We start from the raw sequence: 27275 nt of genomic DNA, 5'->3' as shown, positions 1-27275 counted from the left end.
GGGGGAGAAATGAGCTTCCGTCCAGTTTGAGAGCGAGGCCAACTTCCATGGCCAGCTCCCTCCGCAACTGGGCACAGGAGAGCACACCCACTCCCAGGAGCCTCTCACTCAATGCCTCCGCCATTTACATTCCAACAATGTAAAATGATGGATACTTTTAATACAAGAGACCTGTCATTTATTTATTAGCTGGGGACAGGCGCTGCAGCTGAGAAGGATGTATTATAAATCAACTCCTTTCTCAGCCATTAAAAATTAATACAGTTCATAATGTAGAACGTCAGTAATTTCTTTATTAGAGCAGAGTATAATTTTTTTTTTTTCTATTCTTCCAGGTTTTGTTTTTACTTCCTCCCTTCCCTGAGGATACCATTTTTTCCTAATGACTGGCTGGGTATAAATTACCCCAGGGAAGAGTATAAGGAAACATAGTCTTTCAGACAGAGATCAAAATGGAAGAAGAGCATTAGGAGCTCTGGAAAAAAAGACCGCTGATCAATTTCCCATCAGAAATACAGTCTTACTGTGCCCCATGGAGACTCAGCCATGACACCTGCCATGGGTTTCTGGCCCACCCCACCCGAGCAGTGGGAGGTGTTTTAGGTCCCTGATGGGCTAGCAGGAAAGAAGTAGACAAGGATGGTAATTGTAGGTGTGTTGGGAGGTCTCTGTATTATCTGCTTCCTTTTTCTATTGTCTGCGGATTAACTTGACAGTAACAAAAAGAAGCATGGGTGTTCGAAGCCCAGCACCAGACCCTTCATGCCACTTCCTCCTTAGACCTAGAAGTCAAGGATGTCGGGTAGACCAGAGGATGCCAGAATATGCCAACAAGCTGAGACGCTGAGCCTTTGTGAAGGCTTCCCTTTGTGGAAACTTGGAATTAGAAGGAGGGCAATATTCTGCACTCCCTGACTTCAGAGAATCTACATGTCTCCATCCACTCTAAGAATATGGAGACGTTTGCCATGGTTGGGTCGACCAAGATGACCTTCTCAAGCCCCCTGCTCAGAGGTGTGTATGAAGGGAAAGGGGGCCTTTCCACACCTGCCCACACTCCCCTCTGGCAAGCTTCCCAGCTCCTGGGGGGAAAGGGGGGTCTCGCCGCGGTGAACAGCATGGTGCCAGCTCAGGCTACCAGCATCGATGTCTTGGTCAAACCAGCCACGACTGAGTTAAGGCTCCTAAGTAACAAATCCCCACAAATCCCCAAGCACATATTTAAAATCTATTTTCAGAATTACACTGAGCATAATTCAACCAATCAATGAGCCATTAGGAGTTTAGTCCCAACACTTCTTCATTACCGGTGGCATTAGGGCTGCCCGACTCAGCAGAATCCAAAGCAAAGAGTTGCTGCATCACCAGGAATTCTAGGTCTGGGGATGGGAGCTAACACAGTGCGTGGTGAGAGGCCCGGCTGGCCACAATCTGGGTGACAAATTAAGCTACACGGCCATCAGGGACAGGATGAGAGGAGGCTTGGCCCAGAAAGAGGCCAACTTGGCTCCAAGTCCTTTGGTCCTCGTCCTTCTGTGTAGCCCTTGTGTCCCCTCCAGGGCCCATGGCTAGTTGGACCCCACTCTGAGAGGCCCACCTTCCAGGCCTCTGGGGTTCCATATGGCCTCCCAGGGTAGGAATGAGGAGGGGGCTGCCTACAGAGGAGCCACGGGGGGGTGCTAGAAAGGGACTGCCTTCTGCTGACTCCGTGGAGGGCACCATGGGCCACCCAAGCTGACATCTGTCTGAAAATCTGCAAGACCATCCTGAGTTTTCCAGAAGACAGGGTGCAGGTGGGTGGAGGTCAGCTAGCGGTGAGGGGGGCCAGCCCGGGGCCAAGGCTTATGCCTGAACCCCCAAGTGTGCATCCTGGCTCTGCCACGACCAGACAGCGACCTGCGACAAGTACCTTAGCTTCCCCAAGTCTCAGTTTCCTAATCTGTCAAGTGGGGCCACAACACTTACAAGCCAGGTAGGTTTCATGTAGAAAGACCTCAGGAGGGGAAGAGGGGGTGGCAGGCTGTGTCATTCCACAGCTTTGTCATTTCCCAGCTATGCGCCTGTATCGAATGTTTTACCCTGTTCTGCCCTTGGCTTCCTTATCAGCGAAGTGGGGGAAAGCAACAGACCCTGCTTCACACAGTTTGTGTAAAGAATGAAACAATCTATTATATTTAAACTGTTTTCAGGGCCTGAGAGTAAGCACTATGCAGTGAAAGATTTTATTATGGTTTTAAGGAACTTAAAGTTCTGAGCCTGGTTGGGAACAGGCATTGATTGACAGCTATCGAGGAGATGTTACTGCTCTTCTCCTCACTACCCCTCCCCTTACTCTCTCTTCACCACCCCCTGCTCCCACCGCCTCTCCAGAAACCATGCTCCCAAAGGATCAGACAGCAGCTCCCAGGAATTCACACAGCTTGCTCGGCTGAGATCACCGTATCCAGCTACAGCCACATGAAGGAATGTTTCTTTGCCCCGGCGTGTAAGTACAGCCTTGAAAATGAGCAGGACCGTTTTCCAGACCAGAACAGCGCTGACGACAACCACAAATTACCCAGCTTGCTCTCCCTAAAAGGAGAAATACGAGGAGTGGAACTGACACAGGATCAGCGTTCTCATCCTCCTCCTACCGCCTCTACTCCACAAGGCCTCTGCTCACTCTCAGAAGAGCAGGACAAGAGACATTTGCAAGGCCAAATGATGGGGTGAGCATGTTTTAGCCTCGGAGAGGAACTCCAGGGGCAGCCACTGTCGTTTCTTCCCTGCTGACAGAACCCCGGTTCTGTGGAGGTATCTCTCTGCTCCCCTCCAGGCACCCCATGCCTCAGGAGAAAGTGAGTTCCATCCCCAAGCCCAGAGGACAATCTGGGTGAGTCTACGGTGCCTTTAGTAATGTCATTCTCTTTGCGGGTGACTGCTTTAGGAAGATGGCACAATTCTGGCCAACGAGACAGGAGGGAAAGACTGCTGGGGGCTTCGGGGAAAGGTTTTCTCCTTTTCAATCGACACACAGTCGACAGCACTCCGAGCTGCCCTTGGTCCACGTGCTTTAGTGGGGGATAGCTGACACTGGCGGCCAGCATTCTGTAACCATGAGGGGAGCCAGTCCGGCGGTAAAGCAAAACACAGAAAGACAGAGGCAAGAGAATCATGGAAGAGCAGAGCTGAAGTCCTCCCTCACCAGGCGCCTTCCCTAGCTTTTTACTGGAGTTATGTGATGCTCCGTTTCCTTCTTGTGGAAGCCCAGTGGCTCAAGATGGTCTAGTGCTCGCAGCCAGAAGGATCTCAACTGATACAATTGGTGTCCAAAACATGAGCTATGTGTGCAAATATGACCAGACCCACAGACGTGGACATTTGTGTCTGGAGGTCTCGTGTATGTTTGCTGAGAAAGAATGAAGGGGTTGTATGCTCATGTATAAGAATAAGCAAAGGGGCGCCTGGGTGGCTCAGTCGGTTAAGTGTCTGCTTTCGGCTCAGGTCGTGATCCCGGGGTCCTGGGATTGAGTCCTACGTCAGGCCCCCTCCTCAGCGGGGAGACTGCTTCTCCCTCTCCTTCTGCCCCTTCCCCCACTCATGCTTTCTCTCTGTCAAATAAATAAACAAAATCTAAAAAAAAAAAAAGAACAAGCAAAAAAGAAGTCACTTGAGCAGATGGGCATTAAAGCCCTAACTGCAAAGGGTACCATTAGGGCACAGACACAGAAGTAACTCAATGTGAGGCACTTGGACAGGAATACAGGAAAGCAGGGAGGCTTATGGGCCCTGCAGTTTTGACAAAATCATGTTTGCTGACAAGGAGGAGGGTAAAAACAAAGAATAAAACCCAGCCAAACAGAAGAATCCCACCATGAATCTCTCTGCCATGCCTGCGTTGGGTTCACGGCTTTTCGGTCTCATTAACCCAAAAGGAAATTGGCCCGAGCCCGTTGCTCATCTGCATCCATCACTTCCTGACAACCAACACATTACAGCCCTAACTCCTAAGAGCATCTCTGGGGCTGTGGAGCTGGGTGATAAAATGCTATTTCTTAGAGTTGGGGAAAAGAAGTCATGGGAGGGAAGGATTCTTATCCTTTTGAGAAATATCATCAGGCTTTGAAAACCTCTATTTTTGACACCACCAAGCTGGTTTCCCCCAACAGTATATTTGAATCGCGGATTATAACAACAGTTGTAAAAATACTGTTGTCAAGGGAAGGATGATCATGTACGTGTCACTTAGGCAAGCTGACAGGGCACTTCCAAATTCTTGTGCCGCTCGCTGCATCTCACAAAATATCAGCTAAGGTGCCCACATTTTCTTATCTCAAGTGTAGAGAGGATGGATGCCTCACCCATAGTCATGCAGTGAGGGAGCTGGTGGGCTGGGACCAAGGTCTAGGACCAGCCCCCCACCCCCAACACACATACACTCAGCTGGCTGGCTGAGACCTTGTCCCGGCCCTCTCCATGCCAAGAGCATTATATACCCTTTCTTGAAATAAAGAGATGCTTTGACATTCCACACAATGGTTTGGAAACAGTGGCTTGGGAGACAGCATCCTGCATCTTTGTGCCTTTCTCCTTAGGAACAGCTCCCTGAGATTTCAAGCCTAAGTGGCAAATCTGCTTGGAAACAGTTCACTGCAGGAAGCAGGAATGCAATGAAAATTTGGCCATGACCAGCATCTCCGGATCTGGGGGTTTAGGAAGTGCTAGAAGCACCTGCAAGAGCTTCTAGGCAGAAAACAACAGACAAAGACACCCCTGATCCATTTGAATGAAGGGCACTTAGCTCTCTGCCAGAAATCCCAAAGAATGCCACCACCCCAACTCTGGGCATTCCCATGGAACGCAGCCACTTCCTGTCCCTCCCAGAGGCTTGGGAAGAAATGTAACAGTGCACATGCCAAACAGGTTCAGGCCCATCTGGGCACTCTGTCAGATGACTTACCACATCTGCTGGGGAGGCAAAAACAGAACCCCAAGCCCCCAGAAGAGCCCAGAATGTGATCCACTGAACATCTGTGTCCACAAAGATGCAAACAGGTATACCTCAAGAATCAGGCTCGGAGGCTCAATAAATCTGGGAAATGCTGCAGAGCCGAGGCCCCTCTTGCAAAGTTGCAATGACCTTTATCCTTGAAGGCTCTCAGAATCCCACAGTAAGACACTTACTTAATTCACGTTTTCCTGAACTTACTTGACCACGGAACATTGTTTCTGAGAAATGCCTATTCACATCCTTCAAAGCAGACAGCATTAAAGGCAGCTGGGGAGAAGGTGGAAGGGCATTTGGACTCCAGGCTTCTGGCTAAGAGATGGGTAGCGCTTGGGTTTTTAGTTACTGACCATTAAGAATATAGCACAATGGGAAAGAGAACCTCCAGCCTCTTTGGCAATCTCCCGTCAGGATTATGACTCATATGTTCATTCAGAGGAAATGGAAATGATGACCATTTTCTCCTGGAAAAGGGCTTCTGGAAAGAGAATACTAATAGGGACCACCACTAATGACAGAGCCCCCTGCTGTCCCTAAGGATGGGAGGGTGGTTCTTTTTTTCTTCTTTCCTGCCTTTTAGCCTCTGCCCATAAAAGAGGAGTTTTTATCTCCTTGGAGACACGGGAAGTAACCCCAGCCCTTCCCTCGACCTGTGTCCCTGGCTCCTACCTCTGAGAAGTGAGTGAGGTATCTGATGGGTGAGATGACCAGGGTCCATCGTCCGTCATCCTATTTCTCTTCTGAGCAGGGCTAACGCAGAAAAGGGAGAGTCTCCCTGCCTGCATCATTTTCCAGAGGGCGGCTGAGCTCCCTGACTTGCAAAAGGTGAGGCCGACCACGACCCTCCGTGCAACTGGATGAACATCTGCTCTGCAGGTGCAACTCCTGAGTGCACCTCCCGAGTCCGAGCTTTGGCAGAGGCATCAAGAAGCCCATTGTGGCTGTAAGTCCCAGCAATTTTCTCCAGTCCGGCAATAAAGCCCGACTTTTGATCCCTCTCTGGCCCCCATGTGTATTTCTCAGCTGATTCTGAATTATTACCCAGAAAAACCTCAAAGCAGACAGGGATGCCAGAATCCAGTTGGAGGAGAAGAGAGAAAGGTATCTCTGGGAAGGCTTGAGCTGGAGAGGATCTCCAGAGAGGACTTAATCCTCCCACTCCTTGAAGACAAGTCTGAGGACATTCCAAGGAGACAAGCAGTCCTTCTGCTTGTAGGGCTCTGAGCGGGAAGCAAAGGACATGCACCCCCCATCCTCCTCACTTTCCACTGTTGGCTGCAACCTCCCCTGGGCCCGCATTGCAATGATGCTACTCCAGGCTGGGGGTCTTATTCTTCACCTCCTCCACCTTGAAGCACATGCTTATCCCCCAAGTACTTTTTTTAAGCCAATTACTGTGTATTTACAGTGAGCGCAATTATACCTAATTACTTAATTAGCATGACTGCATGCAGCGACTAACTTTGAGTATGTGATTATGGCACAGAAGCCATAGAAGAGATGAGGTCATGCTATTCAATAGGAAGGCAGGTTGTCTTGGCTCAGGGACATGGAGGTGAGTCTGTCCCTCTGGACTATTTGGTTCCAGCTCCAAAGTGTGGGCTCAGGAATGTCTAGCATATTCGGATAATTTAGGGGAAATGGCATCATTTGATTTTTTTTCTTCCTGGGACAGAGAACACAGATAAAATGCCATGCTTAAATGATGCCTAGATCTGGGGGTCTTGGGAGTCAGTGACCAACAGAGGTTACTCTCTCGGGGCTGAGACCCTCAGGACAAGTTTGTGGACCCAGGACTTCACGGCCTTGACTCCCAAGATAACCTACTCTGGCATCATCCAGCTCTTTCTAGAAAAAAGTTAAGTGGGAATGTGCCTGAGCAATCCTCTCCTCCAGAAACCTTGGGCTCACCAAACCTAGCATTGCAGGATCCTCAGGCATCTGCTGCTTATTCTAGTTGTATCTGAAAATAGGATTGAAGAGGAATCAGAGGGAAACAATCCTAACTTATGTTCACTTAAAATGTTCTATGAGGGGCACCTGGGTGGTGCTGTCAGTTAAGTGCCCGACTTGGTTTCAGCTCAGGTCGTGATCTCAGGGTCTTGGGATCGAGCCCCATGTTGGACTCCATGCTCAGCACAGAGTCTGCTTGAGATTCTCTCTCCCTCTCCCTCTGCCCCTCCTGCTCATGCTCGCCCTCTCTCTCTCTAAAATAAATAAATGTATCTTTAAAAAAAAAAAAAAGCAAGCAAGGCCTGCAGACAACCCATTGGTGAAAAAGGTGAAGGCAAAATGTCAATATTACCTTCACCAAGATCTGATCTACAGTTGGACAGGTAGTTGGCCCATCAAGATCCATTCAGCAGAATAAAGGAGGAGATGCCGCAGACCCCCCCCCCCAGCCCCGTGTCACATCTAGCCAAGGCTGCCTCCTCAATCGGCCACGGGAAGCAAATGGCAATCCCTGGTATGCCAGCTTCCTCTTCTCAGCTCCACTCCCCAAGGAGGGGCTCCCAGTCCAGCCCTGTAACCAGATCCCCTTCCTACCATTAGGCAAGATCATCAGAACTTCTGCTACGGAAAAACCTAGAAAGCCTTCCTCTGCAGGGGCAGCTGCTGTTGCTGCCGCCTCTGCTCCTTGTGACAGGAGGGGCCCCAGCCTCCCAGACAAAGGAGCCCATTTCCCATATTTCATCTGCAAGTCCATTACGCTGAGCTAAGTGGCTGGGAATAAACACCCATCATTACCCTGCACTAAGCGATGTTTGTTAGTACAGAAGGTGACAGAAATCTATATCGTGCCGAGGCGCTATTAATACTGCATTACATGCACAGGCTCTGGGCTCCCCAACACAGCTGGGAAACCAGCTTCTGCAGCTCCTCTTGCAGCAAAGGCAAGCTCCGTGGCCGACTGGCCCAGAAGAGGAGGAGGAGACAAGCCACTCGCTCACTCCTGCTGAAGGAACCACGGCTTCCAGTGGACGGGGCACAGTCCGTAGACCCAGCGGCTCCAGCTTTGGGTACCTGCGTGGAAGTCCTTGTCTTCTAGGCTGGTAGGTAAGGGGGATACATCAAGCAATTGTGCTGGGGAAAGAGAATGAGGCTAGGACCCCCAAACAACGAGGTGTTAGGAAGTGGGGGGGTCCTCCACTCCACTCTAGGGCCCATTGCAGAGTGCCTGTCACTTTGTGAGAAATCAGTGAATGTGTGCTGACTGGCCAGGGAATGAAGGAAAGAAGAGAGTTTGAGGGAACCAACAGAGATGGGTTTAGACCACCTCCTGAGAGCAAGGGGCTAAGAAGAAGACCCCAGAACAGAGCTGCCAGATCAGCCAGGGAGGATGCGTGACAGATCTAGGGAAGCAGCATGATGAGGTGACCAACAAGGAGGGACTGAAAGTTAAATGCACACCTATGGTTCAAAGCATATAAATTCATGTGGAAAATAGAACCACTTCTCGCTAGACATGTGTCCAAAGGCAAGGGAAACAAAGGCAAAAATGAACTATTGGGACTTCATCAAGATAAAAAGCTTTTGCACAGCAAAGGAAACAGTCGACAAAACCAAAAGACAACGACAGAATGGGAGAAGATATTTGCAAATGACATCTCAGATAAAGGGCTAGTATCCAAAATCTATAAAGAACTTATCAAACTCAACATCCAAAGAACAACTAATCCAATCAAGAAATGTGCAGAAGACATGAACAGACATTTCTGCAAAGAAGACTTAAAGATGGCCAACAGACACACGAAAAAATGCTCAACATCACTCGGCATCAGGGAAATAACAAATCAAAACCACAATGAGATATTACCTCACAATGGTCAGAATGGCTAAAGTTAGCAAGTCAGGAAACAACAGATGTTGGTGAGCATGCGGAGAAAGGGGAACCCTCCTACACTGTTGGTGGGAATGCAAGCTGGTGCAGCCACTCTGGAAAACAGTATGGAGGTTCCTCAAAAAGTTGAAAATAGAACTACCATATGACCCAGCAACTGCACTACTAGGTATTTACCCATAAGATATAAATGTAGTGATCCAAAGGGGCACCTGCACCCCAATGTTTATAGCAGTAATGTCCACAATAGCCAAACTATGGAAAGAGCCCAGATGTCCATCAACAGATGACTGGATAAAGAAGATGTGGTATAGATATACAATGGAATATTACTCAGCCACTAAAAAAAAAAAAAAAAAATGAAACGATTTGCAATGACATGGGTGGAACTAGAGGGTATTATGCTAAGCAAAATAAGTCAATCAGAGAAAGACAATTATCATATGATCTCACTCATACATGAAATTTAAGAAACAAAACAGAGGATCATAAGAGAAGGGAGGGAAAAATAAAATGAGATGAAAGCAGAGAGGGAGATTCTTTGATTAAGAGACTCTTGATTAAGAGACTCTTAATCAAAGGAAACAAACAGGGTGGCTGGAGTGGAGGGGGGTGGGGGATGGGGTCACTGGGTGATGGACATTAGGGAGGGCATGGGATGTAATGAGCATTGGGTATGCTCATACATACAACTGATGAATCATTGAACTCTACCTCTGAAACTAATAATATACTATATGTTAATTAACTGAATTTAAATAAAAAAATAAACATTTGATCAATAGACCAAAAAACAAACAAACCAAAAGCAGAACCAGTCAGGAGGCCTGGAAAGGTAGAGCCAGCGTGACAGTGACCCATGGGGAAAGAGAAGGCATTAGCAAGGCTTCAGGGAAACCAGAACAGAAAGGGAGTCAGTGGCTGGAAAGGTAAAGGCCCCCCACCAGGGGCTGGGGTTGACATCATGGCAAACAGTCCTGTCAGTCTACCGAGGGGCTGGTTTTGCAGCGAACGTGGTTGATGGGCCTCTGACCAGTGACAAGCGAGAAGCAAAGTATGCTCACTATTCATCTGTGTGGATATCTAGTAAGAATTACACAGTCATCGGTTGCTGGTATAGTTTAGAGCACAAGAGAAGGCTTACACATGGCGCGCACACACACACACACACACACACACACACACACTCCAGAAAGCCCACTAAGAAGGCAGGTGTGCATTGACAAGCCCGAGGGTTGACTGTGTGCCTCCAAAAGAGATCTGTTGAAGTCTTAATCCCCAGTACCTTAGAATGTGACCTTATTTGGAAAGAGTCATTATATGTGTAATTAGTTAAGTCAAGATGAGGTCATACTGGAGCAGGGGCTCGGGGGCTGGTGTTAAGCCAATAGGCCAGGTGTGCGTAGAAGGCAGCAGCCACGTGCAGTTGGAGGACAGAGGACTGGAGTGGTGTGGTGACAAGGGACACTGGAAATGCCACCAGCAGCTAAATAAGGGTGAGGAAGGGTTCCCCTCCAGGTTTCAGAGGCAGCGTGGCCCCCGCTGACACCTTGCCTTAGACTTCTAGCCTCTTGAACTGCAAGACAATACATTTCTATGGTTTGAAGCCCCCCAGTTTGGGGTACTTTGTCACAGCAGCCCTGAGAAGCTCACGCCATCCTCCAATGGGAGAACAGATAAAGAAACTGCAGGACACCCATACGACAGAGCATTACTCGGTGGTATGAAGCAATAAGCTATCAAGCCACGAAAACACCTGGAAGAAGCTCAGATGCCCATTACGAAGTGAAAGAAGCTGATCGGAAAAGTCCACCTACTGTAGGATTCCAACCATATGACACCTGGGAAAGGCTGGGCTGTAAGAAACTGCAAAAAGACCAGTGGCCGCCAAGGGCGGGGGAGGGAAGAGGACCGGCTGGGCCACAGAGGGTCTGTAAGGGCAGTGAGACCGTTCCGTGCGACATTAGGGAGGGCATGTGATGGAGACACCACACTGCTGTTGTGAGAACCGACCACACAACCCCAAGAGCAAGCCCTACTGTGAACCATGGACTTCAGCTGACCGTAATATGTCCTCGGTTCTAACGAAGGCACCACACGGACAGGAGCTGGTGACAGGGGGTGACAGAAGTGGGAGGGCAGGAGTGGCAACTCTCCAAGCTTAAGCTTCAGGGGGCCTCAGTCCTCGATCTGTAGAATGGGAACCGCAGTCTCTTCCTCAGGGAGGGGGTGCAAGGGGCCCTGAATACAAAGATGCGTGGTGCCAGCCTCATGCTTGGTCCAGAGGAGGCTGCTGAGGCAGGGCAACAACCTTTCCCTCTGTCCATGCCATCTCTAGAAAGCCCGTGCCATGAAGATACACTCGCCAGGGGTCATCTGACACACAGCGCCGGTTGCTATCTCCTTGGCCCCTAGTCCCATGCTGTATCTTCAATAAGAAATGAAGAATTATGACATGTAAGAGCTACTTCTTGGAATAAATTCAAAGTTAGGTTTGGGACACAGAGCACACATTTTTGAGAAGTGACAGGATGACCTAAGATTGGATTCAAAGTCATTCAAGACTGGTGTGAGGCATTTACTCTAGGCCAGGGGTTCCCGGGAGGCGGGTGGGAAGGTCCCTTTGCCATAGCCTGGGCCTAGGAAGAGGCTGGAAATGAGCCAGATGCTGAACGATGAATAGGGTGTGGAAAGGAAGAAAGGGGTGTGGGGGCCAAGCCAGGAGGGGAGATGGGCCTTTCAAGCAGGAATTACACAAAAGCAGCAGTGGGTGGCGTGGGATCGGCGTCCTGGAAAGAAGCCACTAGGGGCCGGGGAGCCACCAGCAGAAAGGTGGAGGGTGAAAACACAAGGCTCCGTGAGCGGTCCCCAGGGAGCAGGGGGTGCCGTTTGCGTCTTGGAGATCAGCTGTAGTTGGCAACAAGTCCCTGAGGGTAGGGGCCATGCGGGTCCTGTTCACCATTGTTTCCAAAGCCTAAAGGAAGGCTTCCCACAAACCCTCAATAAATATGTACTGAACAGATGAAAGGGAGAAAAATCAGCTCAGCAAGAGTGGCTCGGATGATAAAGATGAGGACAAAGAGGAGCGTGGTCAAATTTTGCAAAGATCAAGGACAGTGAAGTCAGGGTTCCTGGGGGAGCGGAGAGAGACATGGAGCTGCAGGGCAGGGAAGAGGTTCAGGGGTGAGCGCAAGGCACTCTCTGCAGGGGGAGAGAGGGAGGCAGGGCCAGCCAGGGCGGGGAGAGGTCCCTGTGCACAGGCCCACCAGGAGGGGCAGAGATCAGAGGAGTGGAGAGGTGGGGAGGGCTGGCTCTGAGCAGGCGACAACCAAGACAGAGACAACCTGTGAATAAGGCAGGTGCCCTGACCTGCGGACAGAGGAAGAGAGGGAGGGAGGACACAGGTTAGCTCCCCAGATGGCCTCTTCTCTCTCAACCAAGAGGCAAACGGTCTTTTGAGAATGCGTTTTGGAAAAGGGGATGAACCGAGAACTCCGGGGCCTGAAGCAGAGCCAAAGCGCCTTCCCTTCCGGCTTCTGGGAAAGAGCCAGAGTGTGACTCCTCAGACGGCAGCCGGAGACCCAGCCCCAGCCTATGCATGACTACTGCAGCTGAGGGCTGTCACATGGGTGACCAAGGTAACTAAAGGCCATGTTGCTACAAAAACACCTCCCAACTTCTCCCCACTGACCCCTCTAGACCAGCCCCATGGTGTCTCATTCTATAGGACCTAGCCTCCAAATCGGCTGGGTGACGAGGAGGCCTGGATCCATTTCCTGACATTTTTGAGAACCAGGAAGCTTTCAGTAAACAATGAGGGGGCCTCATTAGGCATCAGATTCCATACATATCCCCGAGTAGGAGCTTTTTCATTCGGGTCTTTCAGAACCCCTGGAAAGGCTGAATACATTGAGAATAAAGCTGATGCCAAGTGCAGAGTGCATATTGGGAATGCATGCAAGCCTCTGATAAGGGATGGAATGAGGTGATCTCCAAACATCCTTGCAGCCCTGACATGCTATGAAAAATGCTATGGATCAGATGGAAGACAGATAGAGGGAAAGGCGGAGAAAGGAGCAGGGTCCTAATCACTCTGGTCAGAAAGGTCCCAACATTTATGATAAACACATGTTTAAGAAAGCAAAGTGCTTTCGTGCTACATCCATCACAGGGAGACTTGGGGAAATGCTGTCTCAAGCCAGGTAGCACGATGTGCCTGCCATTTCTTCCCAGGCTGCACATTTTTACATGGGATACAGAAGGGAATCAGACGGGAGAGCCCCCGGGGGGGGCCATACTATGAGCACTTCTGCTCCCTGAATCCCCTGTTTCTTGCCATCACCCCAAAGGTGTGACCCCAGCCTTGACTGCAGAGTCACGAGCACTCGCCGCTTACTTATCTGCCCCGGTGCATGCGGCTTTAATTATTTATGATAGTGTCTCATCACACTCGGGGATGTGTCTTGGAATCACTTCTCTCAACTGATGAAGCCTTTGTAATCAGAGACCTGCCTGGCTTAGCTGGTAAATCTCACTGAGGGGCGGGGCCGGCGCCACCTTTCCCGGGCCTGGGCGTCAACCAGGGACTCACAGAGGCGGGGTGAGCCAGACCCAGTTACGACGCTCAGTGCACACTGTCTGTGGTTGCCATAGATGTTTTCGGGAAACAATTAGGAGCCATCCACTGTCTACTGACAGGACAAAACGTCCTGCTTCCCTGAAAAGGACACCTTCCCTAATATTGGAGGGTTCTAACAAGCTGGAGTTAGCTCGTGATGCCCCTCGGATGATGTACTGTTTATTCCCTTATTCTGTCTGGTCTTCATCAATAAACCCACTTCCCCTCCATCTCCACCGACCCCTTCTTGTTCTCACAGACCTACCACCTGGATCCTTCAAAAGTCCACTCCGAATCACAAGCCCAGGGATTAGGAAGGAAGGTTTTTTCTCCACTCGGTTTTGTAGGGCCATAGCTCCTTGGCTGGGGCGGGGATCCTGACATTAAAGGACACTCAGATCCCATGGCTCTCTCCAGGGCTCACACTTACTCTGATGGCCCAGAGGAAACTTCCTTCCCACGTGCAAGATTCACCCCCATTTGACAACCATGGGGAAGCTGGTATCAGGAACTCAGGTGAGCACAGACACAACCCAAAGACTCTATACCAGGAGCTCAGAACTTCCCCTAAAGGGCATATAGTCCATCCTCATTATTCATGGATTCTGGATTTACAAATTCGCCTCCTCATTAAAACTTATGTGTAACCCCCAAACCAACACTCCTGGCGTTTTTGTGGTCATTCATAAACATGAAAGGAGTGGTGAGAAATGGGGGTCACCCGATGGGCACATTCCCACATGATGCTCTGCCTTTTTGTTTCAGTTCTCATAACATAAACCAGTGTCCTTTTCGTCATTTATTTGGTACCATTTAATTTTGCATATTTGTGCCTTTTATGGGTGATTTCACTGTTTAAAATGACCCCAAGCTTGGGGCACCTGGGTGGCTCTGTCGTTAAGCGTCTGCCTTTGGCTCAGGTCATGATCCCAGGGTCCTGGGATCGAGCCCCGCATCGGGCTCCCTGCTCAGCAAGAGTCTGCTTTTCCCTCTCCCTCTGCCGCTCCCCTGCTTGTGCTCTCTCTCTTTCTCTCTGTCTCTGTCAAATAAATAAAATCTTTTTAAAAAAATTTTTTTTAAATTAAAATAAAATAAAATGGCCCCTCAAGCATAGTGCTGAAGTGCTCTCTAGCATTCCTATGAGCAAGAAGGCTGTGGTGAGCCTTATGGAGCAAATAGGTGTGTTCGAGAAGATTCGTGTGTTAGATAAACTCTGTTCAGGCCTGAGTCATTGTGCTGCTGACCCTGAGTTTGATGTTAATGAACCAACAATATCTATTAAATAAGGTGTCTTCCAACAGAAGCACACATAAAACAGGTTATGTATTGATTTGTTGATAAAAATGTTATGACCAGACATTCACAGGAGCCTAACCCTCTATGTCCCTTAGGAGCAATGGCTCAGCATCCACTAATTCAGTGTTTGTGGTGACTTTATGGGAACATAACTACTGTGAATAATGAGAATCAACTGTATGTTCAATACAGCAAAGCCTAGGTCTCTGTTCAAATGTCAGCATCGCTATAGAAAGCTCTGCACCCCCAATTCTAGACCAAGCCTGGACCCCATGCTACCATCACAAAAAGGCTTTCCTTCCAGCCACACCCACGTCCGTCCAAGATGAACCTGACCCGAGGCAAGGCCTTCAGCCAGAGCAGAACGTTCTTAGCACTATGTCCCCTGCTATTTTGACAGGGGGTGTCCGATAAATACTAAGGCCAATTCTGAAGGACACGCAAGGACACCCAAGGTGGGGAGGCACATGACTGTGACTCGAGCCCAGTCCCTCCCACTGTGTCAGTCCTCTTACTAAAAATCAGAGCCAGGAAAACAGAAGCAAAGGTTAGTGCGAGAGCCGAATGCCCGCTCGGCTGTAAGATGGACCAGCGGGAGCAGCAAGAGGCCCGTGAGCTACGGTGTGGCCCGAGTACAGAGCGCTCAGCCAGAGCAAGAGAAAGACCCAGGGGGCTTCTTCCTTGGCTGAAACCCTGGACCAGCAGACAGAAGAAGAGAACCAATGGCAGAAGCCAGGGGACAGGGGAGAGGAACTCACAGCCTCCCAGTATCTCAGTTTTCCTGTTCGTAATATGAGGCCTTCGCCCAGCCCGTCCCTTCCAGCTCTCAGTCTCCAGGGGCCTCTGTACTCTCTCCTGAACTAGCTGACCATTTCTCGAGGGCAGGAGCAGGGAAGGGTGTGGGCTGGGGCTGCTAGGCCTACACAGAAGCTGGGACACCAGCAAAGGGACCACCTGCTGAATGGGAAGTCCAAGCCACAGAGTCTCCGGAAGAGGGGAGAGGCCCTAGCGGAGCTCAGCAGAAATACAAGGAGAGGGACTGGAACCAAGAGCAGGCAAGAAACGAGGAGGAAAGCGGTGCCCTGAATCCTCTGCTCTGAGTGAGACATCTGCAGAGGGAGGTGAGGTGTCCTAGCAGTGGGGCCGTGAGGAGATTCTCAGAAAGTGCGCACTTCGGGGCACTGGAGGGGCAGCTAGGGAGGTGTTTCCATTCAAACGGTACTCACCACCCTTCGTTCCCTTCCCTTCTCCTGGAGGTTTGGGTGGAGGGTCTGGTAAGCTCAGGGGCTATTGTCTGGACAGAGTCAGGTTACATTTCCTAAATGCAGGGCCAGGTCTCTAGAGAAGACCAGCCTTAGCTGTGCTCCCTGCCGTACTGGGAGCACCTCTCCACGTGGGGCTGGCCTCCTGCATCCGGGCTGCTCCCCACCCTGAGCCCTCTCTGTCCAGGGGGCTCTGCCCCAGTGGAGACCCCTTGCCTAGGCTATTTTTCAAGTTTTGAGATAAACAGGGAGGGTCTCTTAAGAGAGTGGGAGGTTAGCAGGTGGTAGGTCACCTCAGAAGGTTCCAGAACCCCAGCTACGTGGTCTATTGCCATGCCACCCTCCCCCGCCCTGCCCAGAAGGGACAACGCTCTACTCCAGTACTCACACGTGTCTGGCTTGTGGCAGTTGTGTCCCTGACGGAAGTACTGGGGGTTCTCAATGACCGGGATGCGGGTCATGCCGATGACCACCGTGTCCGGCCCGGCATCCAACGATGAGGGCGTGGTGATGCCATGGTTGATGTGGTGCAGCGGGCTGGCTGAGTCCTCCTCACCACTGATGACAGCCACAGGCCCTGCGCACACCAAGAGAGACACAGGGACATCAGTGAAGTCACACCTGGCCAGCGCCTAGCCCTGCCCACAGATCCTGTCACTGTTTCTGCCACCACAGTTCCAGAAGAGTGAAACCCACTGGATGAGTATTCCCTGAATGCTCTGGAGTCTGCATTCAAAGAACCACCCCTTCGTTCTTCTTGAGAGAGAGAAACGTCCACCCCATCACACCATGGAAACAGCTGCAAAAGAGTGTATCAAAATGACTCTGCCATGAATTATCTTCACTTCCCCCAAATCCAAATTAGTTCAAAATAATGCAAATTTTAAATGAGTTCTTTCTTATGTAGCAACAACGGGATAAAAAAAAATGTACATATAGCAGTCATTTGCACCTTGTCCCTCCTCCCTTCGGAAGCTTTAGAAACTATCAATGGTGGGTCCCACCCCAGTTTCTTTTTTTTTTTTTTTTTTTTTTTTTTTAAAGATTTTATTTATTTATTTGAGAGAGAGAGAATGAGAGAGAACACATGAGAGGGGGGAGGGTCAGAGGGAGAAGCAGACTCCCTGCCGAGCAGGGAGCCCGATGTGGGACTCGATCCAGGGACTCCAGGATCATGACCTGAGCCGAAGGCAGTCGCTTAACCAACTGAGCCACCCAGGCGCCCCCACCCCAGTTTCTGATTCAGTTGGTCTGGGGATGCACCTGGGCGTCAGGATTTAAAGTACGCCCGTGTGAGTCCCATGCACAGCCAGGATCTAGAACCTCTAATTAGGGCCTTGGGGTGCCTTAATCAGCCTTTCCAGAGTGGCCCTCAGATTCCTATAGGAATGTATCCAGCTTTCGCTGGACTCAGCTGTGGCCTCTCCCAGTCCACAGGGAGCTAAGCCCAGAACCTGAGCCAGCCTTCAAAGTGACACGAATTCGGCTGCATCACTGTTAGCCTTCCTGCAACTGGGTCAGCTGCCCACTCTCAAAAGATCCACACTGCCCCAGTGACCCCAAGGAACATCGTTCGCGTCTTCACCAACCCCAACTCCAATTTACAAACACAAGCTGACAAAGTCACAGTCTGGGCAGAGCAAGGATTCTGTCTGGTGGGGCGATTCTCCCAAACATACAAATAAAACCGACGTCAAGGGCATCAGCCGTGACTGTGGCTTCTTACAGCTGGTATTTGAAATGGGTGCTTTGCAAGACACACGGTCCCAAGACAAAGTGCCCTCTGTGATTCGGTTTTGCGGCTCGCACAATACTTCCGCCGTAGAAGTCCATCACACCTACCCAAGTTTATGGGGAGAACACTTCCCATCGAAGAGCAAGGTGAAGCACCAATGAAGCAGAACTAAAAGGAAGACTAGTGAACGCAAACTGAGGACCCTGAATTCCACTCCATGGAATTATTCCAGACAGGCTTATTCCAATCCACGACAAATGCCTGACAGGTTTTGGAGGCCCCGTGGAAAAGGAGCAATGCGTGGCGATAATCACTCGCCCTGCAAACAGAGGCCAGTTCCTGAAAACACCTTGTAAACTCTGAAAAACTTCGTCACGATTCCAATTAAACACTGAAAGCGGGCATGGGTTTTTCTCCTTCCTCTCTCCCCAAATGCCTCTAAAATATAAAGAATTTAAAGAAATATTGGTGAACCAAGAGCAAGAAGAGGGGAGACAAGAGGAAATAAGATATTTCAACGTTTTGGAAGATGAAAAGTGAAATGATGTAAGCTTGCTTACAGAGGGGCTGCAGGGGGAATATTTAGAGAAAGTCAGTTCTGCTGGGTCGCCCAGGACTTGAACGGACAGGGTAACCCAGAAGGCTGGATCGGGGCTCGGGGTTGGAACAAATTACCCAAGCTATGACCTTGGCCCCAGCCCACCAGTCTAGTGGTTTCTTCCTGGAGAAAATTAAGTGGAAAGGCTGAGGGGAAGGGCTTCTTGCTGCTCCTGGAAGACAGAAACCAGGAATACCCATGCCTCTTACTGACCCTACTCCCAGTCTCCTCCGCTGAAGGAGATTCAGAGGATGCTTCTCTACAGAAACTGAACGCCTCAAAAAAAACACCTAGATGTTAGGGTGCCTGGGTGGCTCAGTCGGTTAAGCGTCTGACTGTTGATTTTGGCTCAGGTCATGATCTCAGGGTCATGAGATCAAGCCTTGCATAGGGCTCCATGCTCAGTGGGGAGTCTACTTAAGATACTCTCTCTCCCTCTGCCCTCCCCCTGCTCTCTCTCTCTCTCTCTTATTTAAAGATAAATAAATCTTAAAAAAAAAAAAGTACCTAGATGTTGACATTTGGCGGTCTCTTAATGAAGTCATGCTTAGTCTGTGATCATGCCATAGTGAAGGCTAATAGTTGAAGAGGCCGACCTATGTGCATAAAGTGCTTTCTAGAACTCAATTCCTAAATATGAGAGAACAGTCCAGGATCCTCAGACATTTCAGCAAAGCTTCAACATGAAAGAGAGAGGGCAAGACAAAGAGATAATCAGGGACCTGCAGGAAACAGAGCACTGCAAGGAGCAGAAGACTTTTTTTTTTCTAAATCACGAATATCCTCAGAGAGACAAATGAAGACATCACATTCATAAAAAAAGATATTTAAAATGTAAACAATTCAAGGGTCAGAAAGAGTCCTTGAGAATTATGACCATCAGAATTCAAAAGCCAAAGAGGAGTGGAAGATAAAGCCAAGGAAATTTTTCAGAAAGTCAAACAAAACAGAAAGAGGAAATTTAACAATAAATAGGAAAGAAAAGAGAAGAAAATTAAAGACTCAATCCAGAGATTCAATATCTGACTAGAAGAAAGGTGGCAGGGTAGGGAGAGGGAGAAAGGGAAGGAGAAAGAATAGAAAAGATGGAAGGGAGGATAAAAAATTAGGGAAAAATTTCTCCAAATGGCCTGTCCACTCAGTTTCAAGCATAATTAATACATGCACGTGTGCATCTGCCCACGCACACACGCGCACGCACACATATGCATACACACACATATATCAAGGCACAAAGTTATAAAATGCCAGAACCCTGAGAATAAAGAGAAGATGCTAAGAGCTTGTAGGAGGGAGGGATAGGTCATATTTCAAAAGGAACAGAAATCAGAAAGACAATGCATAACATAACAACCCACTGTGACTATGCTGAGCAATCCCTTCAAATTTTTTTTTAAGATTTATTTATTTATTTGAGAGAGAAACAGAGAGCAGGGGGAGAGCAGAGGGAGAGAATCTCCAGCAGACTCCCTGCTGAGCAGGAGGTCAACACGAGGCTTGATCCCAGGACCCTGAGATCAAGCCCTGAGCTGAAATAAGATTTGGATGCTCAACTGACTGAGCCACACGGGTGCCCCAATTCCTTCAAATTTTTGATGGACAAATTTTCAGCCTAGAATTCTACCCCTAAAAGTGTATTCACAGGATGGCCTGGGTGGCTCAGTCAGTTAAGCGTCTGCCTTCAGCTCAGGTCATGATCCCAGGGTCCTGGGATTTAGCCCCGTGTCGGGCTCCTTGCTCAACAGGGAGTCTGCTTCTCCCTTTGCCTGCCACTCCTCCTGCTTGTGCTCTCTCTCTCTCTCTCTGCCAAATAAATAAAATCTTTAAAAAAATAAATAAAAGTGTATTCACCCATTGCAAGGGCAGAAGACAGGTACTCGCAGGTGTGCAGACACTCACCTCCCCCTTCCTAGGAAGCAGCAGGAGGGGACGCTTTGGCAAAACAAAGGGGCAAACGGGGAAAAGAGGGAATGTAAGATCCAGCTCCAAGCGACAGAAGGCCCCCGCACCCGGGTCTGTTCCCAGCATTATGGGATGTGGGTTGTTATAGCAACATGGCGGCAGGACACAGAATCAGGAGGAGTTTGGAGAAGACAGAAACGATGGGACTTGAGCCTTTTACAAAAGGCTGTTTCTTTGAATCTGTGTCTCAGGGAGTCAATGGACAGTGAGTGGTCCACACAAAGTTCCAAAGCCTGTGATCTAAAACAGTCTGTGCTTTCTCAACATTATTCTAGGATCTGAGAAGACCAGGTAAGAGCCACAGGGAGGAGAAGGGTCCTGCTACAGGCTCCCAAGCCACAGGAAGGGACAGGGTCACCCAGGAAGACTTCACAGAAATAAATGAATAAAGCAGACTTCAAAGCCCTGGGAAAACTAATACTTAGAATGCGGGCAGAGGAAGGGCAGCAGGGAAAGGAACATGAGAAGAAATGGCCAGAAAAGCAGAAGAGAATCAGAAAACGACATTGACTTAGAAGTCAAGAAGGAGAATACCTAGAAGGTCAAGAGCATACTCTATCAAGGCCAAGTAGAATGAAGAATGAAAATAGGCCACTGTATCTGTCAATGAGAAGGTAGCCTTAGTGAGAGCAGGTCCCAGAGAGGACTGGTGGGAGGAAAACATTCAGCTATAGCGTGTTGAGGAGTCAACTGGAGATCTCACCATTGTCGCCATTTTTATTGAGCACTTTCTATGCAACAGGCTCTGTAAATGCAATGTCTTTAACTTTATAATGCCTCTATGAGGTTGGTGCCTTTATTCTCCCCATTTTACAGATGGAAGCACTGAGGCACTGAGCAGTGACCTGCCCAAGGACACACAGCACAAAGTGGGATGCAAAGTGGTGGATGCTCACTGGGCTACAAACCTGGTCTGCCCCAGAGTCTAAGCACATAACAGTGACGCAGCACTGCCTCCCGGAAAGTGCAGACCATGAGGGGGAGAGCATGTGTTCAAAGGGACACTTGGTCAATTCTGGCACATTATCCTCCTCATGAGCAGCTGCTTTAAATTGCAGGTTCCTGAGACCCTTTTTAAAGAGGTTGCTCTTGATCCTCAAGAATAGGGACAAGAGTGAATCACCTCATTAGACTCATGCAGATAGATTACAGATAATTCATCATGAGCTCTGCATCCCAGAGCTGCGGAACGCTTGCATTCAGCTACATCCACATCAAAAAGAGCACAGTGCTGTCAGACTGCTGTCCGGTCCCTGAAGCCCTCCTACTCACCTCCACTCTTCCATGAACCACATCCTTTAAAATAAAAGCCATAAAGAGTGCAGAGACCCCTCACTTCAAAGAACCTATGAGGAGACCCTTGCAGCTCGCTCCTGCCCATCTGCAGGGTCCCCAGCAGGGCTGTGGCCAGCGCTGGGGTGAGACAAGTCCTCTGGGGACAGGGCTGCTCTGGGTATGGCAGGATATGTGGCCTCTCTGGACCTGGGCGTTCAAAGGCAGTCTCGGGTTCCTCAGTTGTAACAAATGTACCACTGATGATGAGGGAGGCTAGGTATGTGGGGGGAGAGGGGGCGGGGAGATATAAGGGAACTCTGTACCTTCCACCCAATTTTGCTGTGAACCAAAACTGCTCAGTAAAATAAAGTCTAATAAAAAAATATATTTTTAAATAAATGTTAAAAAAGCCAGTCTCCCCACCCAGCATACAACATATTTGCAAACACACCCTGGGGTGACAGTACTGCCCTGGGTTGAGATCCGCTGACAGGGGAACCCGCATTCACCCTAGGAACCAATTTATCCTTCTGGCTCCGGCCAGGTCTCAGGTCTCAGGGGAAAAGCCACAGACTTGGGGCCCCTGTGAGGAAGAGGCATTTCTTCTCACCTTAATAACCACAGAGAAGAATTTATTAAGCTACAAAGAAGAACGAATAACGTGGGAGACATCTCATCTGTCCGGGAAGCTTCTCTATTTTCCTGAAGCCACCAAGGCCTAAGGCAGGTGGAGTCAAATTTGCTGTCTTCCGACAGTCCCAACACACACACACACACACACACACACACACACACACACACACACACACACACACACACTGTCTAGTACCTGTGACGGGCCTCTCTGCTGTCTCTAATCCATTCCTAATCCTAATCCAGGACACATTATTTTGTTATGTAGCACTAATAAACAAAAAGGAAAAGACACAAGCCTTTGCAAGGCTTGCTGGTCAGTTCAAGCTTTTGAGAGAGAACCAGGAGGGAATCTAGGTCGGCTCAGACATCCCCATCACATGATTCTCTTCCCAAATCAATGCCTTTTTTTTTTCTTTCAGACGTAGAGTGGGTTTTGCTCTTCTAACCATACCATAATTGAACCACTGGATCATTAGAGAAAGCCTGAGGGCCCCAGCAGGTGTCTTGCCCAGCAGAATGGTCCAAACTGTCTTTAAAGAGTCTCTTCTCTTTCCCTCTCTGCTCCTTCAATGCGAAAAAGTAGGGGGCTGAAATGGAATAGCTTAGATTTTCGTAAGCGGTTGATTCCAATGTGGGGTCAGGTGCCCCCAGAAAGCAAAGGTCTCTGATGAAAACGGGAGATGGGACTTCACTGCAGTAGAGTAGGCTCTGACCCACCAGGTGGGCGGAGGCCCCATCACAGGGGATCTGAGGGATGCAAGTTGCCATGAGGTCTGCAAGGACAGGTGTCCTGTGGAAGCCTCTGGTGAGTCAGGGTTCTTGGTGGACAAAGAGAAGTGCATTTGTACACTGCACAAAATGAGTGAGGGAAAAGCAGCCATCTCCCTGGTAGCGCATCAACACATAAACACTGCCCCTTTCACCAGGGGGAACACTTCTTTGGAATTACTTCTCCAATATCCACCAACTCCCCAACTTTCAAAGCATTAACAATTCTCAGAAATTTATCCCCAAGAAAATCCAGCCACTAGTTCAACACAATGGCATTTGCTCAGCCAGTTTATAGACGTGATTCATCTCTAATTTCCAAAGAAATGCCTCAGAGTCCCAAGGACGTAACTATAACAATTATTCTCTTTTCATTTGACCCACAAGATGTACTGTTATTCCCATCTGACCAACTAGGAAACTGATCCTCAAATAAGTTTAATTCATTTTCCAAAAATTGCCTAGGTAGGAGGTAATGGTGCCTATATATGAATCTATGTTTGTCCATCTCCAAAGTTCTTACTCTTCCCACTCAACTACCCGTTTTCTCAATACTATTGCTAACATGAAGTATTTATTTAAAGATGTTATTTATTTGAGAGAGAGAGAGCATGAGTGGGGTGGAGAGGCAGAGGGAGAGGGAGAAGTAGACTTCCCACTGAGCAGGGAGACTCACATGGGGCTCGATCCCAGGACTTGGAGATCATGATATGAGCTGAAGGCAGACACTTAACTGACTGAGCCACCCAGGTGCCCCGACATGAAGTATTTTTTACAAGCAGAACTTGGTATAAATACATGAGGCCATATAAAGAAGTCAGGACATCTGAACCAAGGCATCTAGAAATAGATCACCAAATATTTTCAAGGCAGTACCAAGCCATATAAGATAACTTTGGGTAGTCAAGGCCAAAGTTATGGCTAAATCGTAAAATCCTGGGGCCAGAATCCATCCATTTCTTCATTCCTTCATTTATCTTTGTACTTCCTTCCAAGGAAGGGGGCAATTTCACCTACCAATTCAGAAAACCCTCTTAGGAACTGTGATTGTTATGACCGCTGTTCACCAAGGATTTCTAGGCATCACTAGGAGGACAGTTTTCTGCACCCCTTCAAGTTACACAGCGGCGCCCCATCATTTTCCTTGGCTAATGAGAAGTGAGCAGAAGCAGTCTGCATCACTTCCATATGGAAGCTTTAAAATCCAGTGTGTGACCTGCTGCATTCTCTTTTCCCTGCCTTGGCAACTGTGGAAGTATGAGGCTGAGCCTCAGGCAACTTCTGCCCCTGAGTGAGGCCGACACAGAGCAGGTGGATCTGTGGCATAAGTGAGAAATACAGTTTGGTCGTTTTAAATCATTGAGATTGACAGGGGTACTGTTTGTTATCACAGAATAACCTAGTTCGTGCTGACTAATACAGCAGTAAAATCATTCCCACAGTGAACAAGGTTACTTTAATGTTTTCCTTCACACCGTTTTCAACAAATCTTTCCAAAATTGTCCTATGCAAAACAAAGGGTGCATCTTTCATCCTCGATGATATAATTCATTTAAAATGTCTCCTCCCTCTCTGTCCCAAAATTGAGCTCTAATCTAATCTAATCTAATCTAGCTCCACATAGAGCCAGACCATGACCTCCACGGTTGAGAGAGACTCTCCCCCCACCCCAGATCGGACTTGGGAAGTAAAAGAAAACAACTATGAACAGGTCTCATGTTTTTAATGTGTCAGAATGAAGCAAACAAGCCAACCTTTGGATTAAGAAAATGATTTTTTAAAAACCTCAACCTTTTCCTACTGATAAAAACCAAATATTGATGTGTCCCTGGTGGGTGAGAGCTTCGCATCAACAAATCTGGGAGCAGGAACTCATAAAATGGAATAAGGTGAAAGCACAACAAACACAATTAAAAATCCAGCCACGCTCAGAGAGGGATTCCATTTACTGTCTCATAAAAAGAGCCTAGTCCTCAGAGGCAAACAAAAGAAAATCAATTTCTTTAATTTTTATTGGCAGATGTGGGACAGAGGCCAAGTGAACATGGGCTGTGCCCAAGAGTATACCTGGGGACAAGTCACCAACTGTCTGTTCCTAGGCCAGCTCCTGGGGTCCCTTCCCCTTTTTTGTCTCCTCCAGCTTCCAGACTGAGGTCGCCGTCATGACTCCCCAAGCTTGCGGACCCGCACGCTGCCCAAGATGCCATGCCCTCATTTCTCTGTGCCCCTCCCTGAATCATTTCCCAAAAGATAAGCTCTATTCTCTGGCTTGAATTCCTTCCTGGCCTCTTACGGGAACCAAAGGCACTGTTCATGCCTCATAGCATCCATACTTGGGGGTATCACTTGGTGATTGAAAATGATGCCTCTGATCAAGCAGCCTAAGGACACACATTTAAGGAAAGGGAAGGGAAGGCAGGACTGGCGCTCTGAACATGAGGCTTCCCTTACCTCGGTTAATCATCACGACAACCCTGGGGGTAGATCTTGCCATCCCAGTAATGCAGTTGAGGAGACTGAAGTCCAAGGTTTCATCATTCGCCCAAGGTCACGTAGTTAATAAATGGTAGACAGACCCACGTCTATCTGACTTCATAGTTTGGGCTCATTCCATGGTGCCATGCTGCCTGAGCCTCTAGCATCGCTTTTCTGACACTGGGACAAGTTATAATGGATCAAGCACAATCTCCTTCCCACTCCCAATCTTTATTCCCTTGAGACTCATCTGTAGGAAAACTGGCTTCATTTAGGAGTGGAGCTCATGACATTTCGGGAACTTTAGACCCAGAACCTATGCACCAGGTTGTAGCTGGAAGCGGCAAGTCCTACATAGGAGCGCAGAGGCAGAAGAATGGCAGGCAGCAAGGGGCCTGAGAATAAGAAAATATGCATCTGGGAGGGAAGGCGAATGTCATCAGCTTTCTCCAAAGACTCTTTATACATATGGTATTTCAGACATCCCAGGCACAAAGAGGAAGCAAGTAACTACCTTCCAGTTGCACATGTAAGACAAGTGGAATACATAATACTGGTTCCCATAAAAAGCTTACAGCTCAAGCTCAACATTCCTCAGTTCGTCCTTAGCCACTGTACTGGGGCTAGTCAGCGTCACCCCAAAATGGAGGCACATATTTTCCCCTAAAGAATTATGCATAGCTTTTCCCCCAACCTAGTGGGAACTTCCAGCGAATGAAAGGAGACATCGCAGTTTGTGAGCATGCTGTACTAGGTGCTGCCATGTTGGATCACTGATGTCTCCATACCCTTCACCCACTCACTCACGTCAACTTTTTCACTAACAGAACTGTTCTGCATAATCTGTGCCATCTTATTTCAACACCATGAACAAGAGAATGACAGGCCAAATTCATGGGAGCTAAAGCCCAAAAGCCCCTGATTTTACCTAGTTCACAAGTGGGAAACTCAGTATCTAAAACACCTTTGGTTAACCTGTGGATGAAAAGTCAGGAGAAACTGAGGCCCTGTAGACATGGCTGATGGGGGCTTCCCAGTAAGAAAGGCCTCCCACAGCTGCATGGGCCTCACACACTGCTTTGCACGCAGTAGCTTACCCAGGATAAGAGTACATGTGGAGTGATGCTATAGCATATTGTCACCTGTAGAAAACCCAGCTTCTTTATCCAGAATAACAGCTAAAGCCCGTTGAGCATTTATTGACCACCAGGTACCAGCCTGGGCTTTGTGTCCATATGATCTCATTCAGGGCCCACAGTGGCTCAGTGAGGTGGGTCCCATAACTAGAGTCAGAGCAGTGAGGTAGTCTGCTCAAGGCATGCAGCTAGTGAGTGACAACATCGTGATTCTAGATGGAGCTGTAAGACTCCAGAGTCCATGTTCTTAATCACTCCCCTGCCTGCCTCATGGTACGTAATCACATGGCCTCAAATCGGCAAGGTCTACAATGAAAACACTTCAGAACTACAATGCCCCTAAATCCAAGATGCTGAAATGCCGCCTAAATTTATAGATGGAGAGAAACCATGAAAGGGCAATGACTTCTTCCAGGCCATTCTGAGACTGTAAACTCATTCCTAAGGCCTGAGAATCCTGCGTTCACACCCAACTCACCCTGGCCCATCACCTTATGCCAAAGAAGATATTTCTCTCGTTATTAGAAAATGTTCACTGGGAAGATATAAGGCCTCCTGGCAGCCTCAAGTAGGGAGGGTAATGAGATCACAGAACCTTGTAGAATGGGAGACCCATGACAGATGTTAACTAGACTTCTTATGGTGATCATTTCACAATGTATACAAATATCCAATCATTATATTGT

General features: G+C 48.6%; 1 protein-coding gene across 7 annotated transcripts in view; it reads right to left on the bottom strand.

Annotated features, from left to right (window-relative positions):
* Positions 1 to 27275, bottom strand: part of NTRK3 (neurotrophic receptor tyrosine kinase 3) — a 399858-nt gene that overhangs the window by 146725 nt on the left and 225858 nt on the right. For all 7 annotated transcript variants that reach the window (XM_078078899.1, XM_078078900.1, XM_078078901.1 and 4 more), the window contains one exon: positions 16393 to 16581. In XM_078078899.1, coding sequence (XP_077935025.1) covers positions 16393 to 16581 — 189 coding nt within the window. The remainder of the gene's footprint in view (positions 1 to 16392; positions 16582 to 27275) is intronic.

Source organism: Halichoerus grypus, chromosome 8 (genome assembly GCF_964656455.1).
Source record: "Halichoerus grypus chromosome 8, mHalGry1.hap1.1, whole genome shotgun sequence".
Lineage (NCBI taxonomy): Eukaryota > Metazoa > Chordata > Mammalia > Carnivora > Phocidae > Halichoerus > Halichoerus grypus.
The sequence above is the reverse complement of the archived record's forward strand: the minus strand, read 5'-3'. Positions and strand labels throughout refer to the sequence as shown.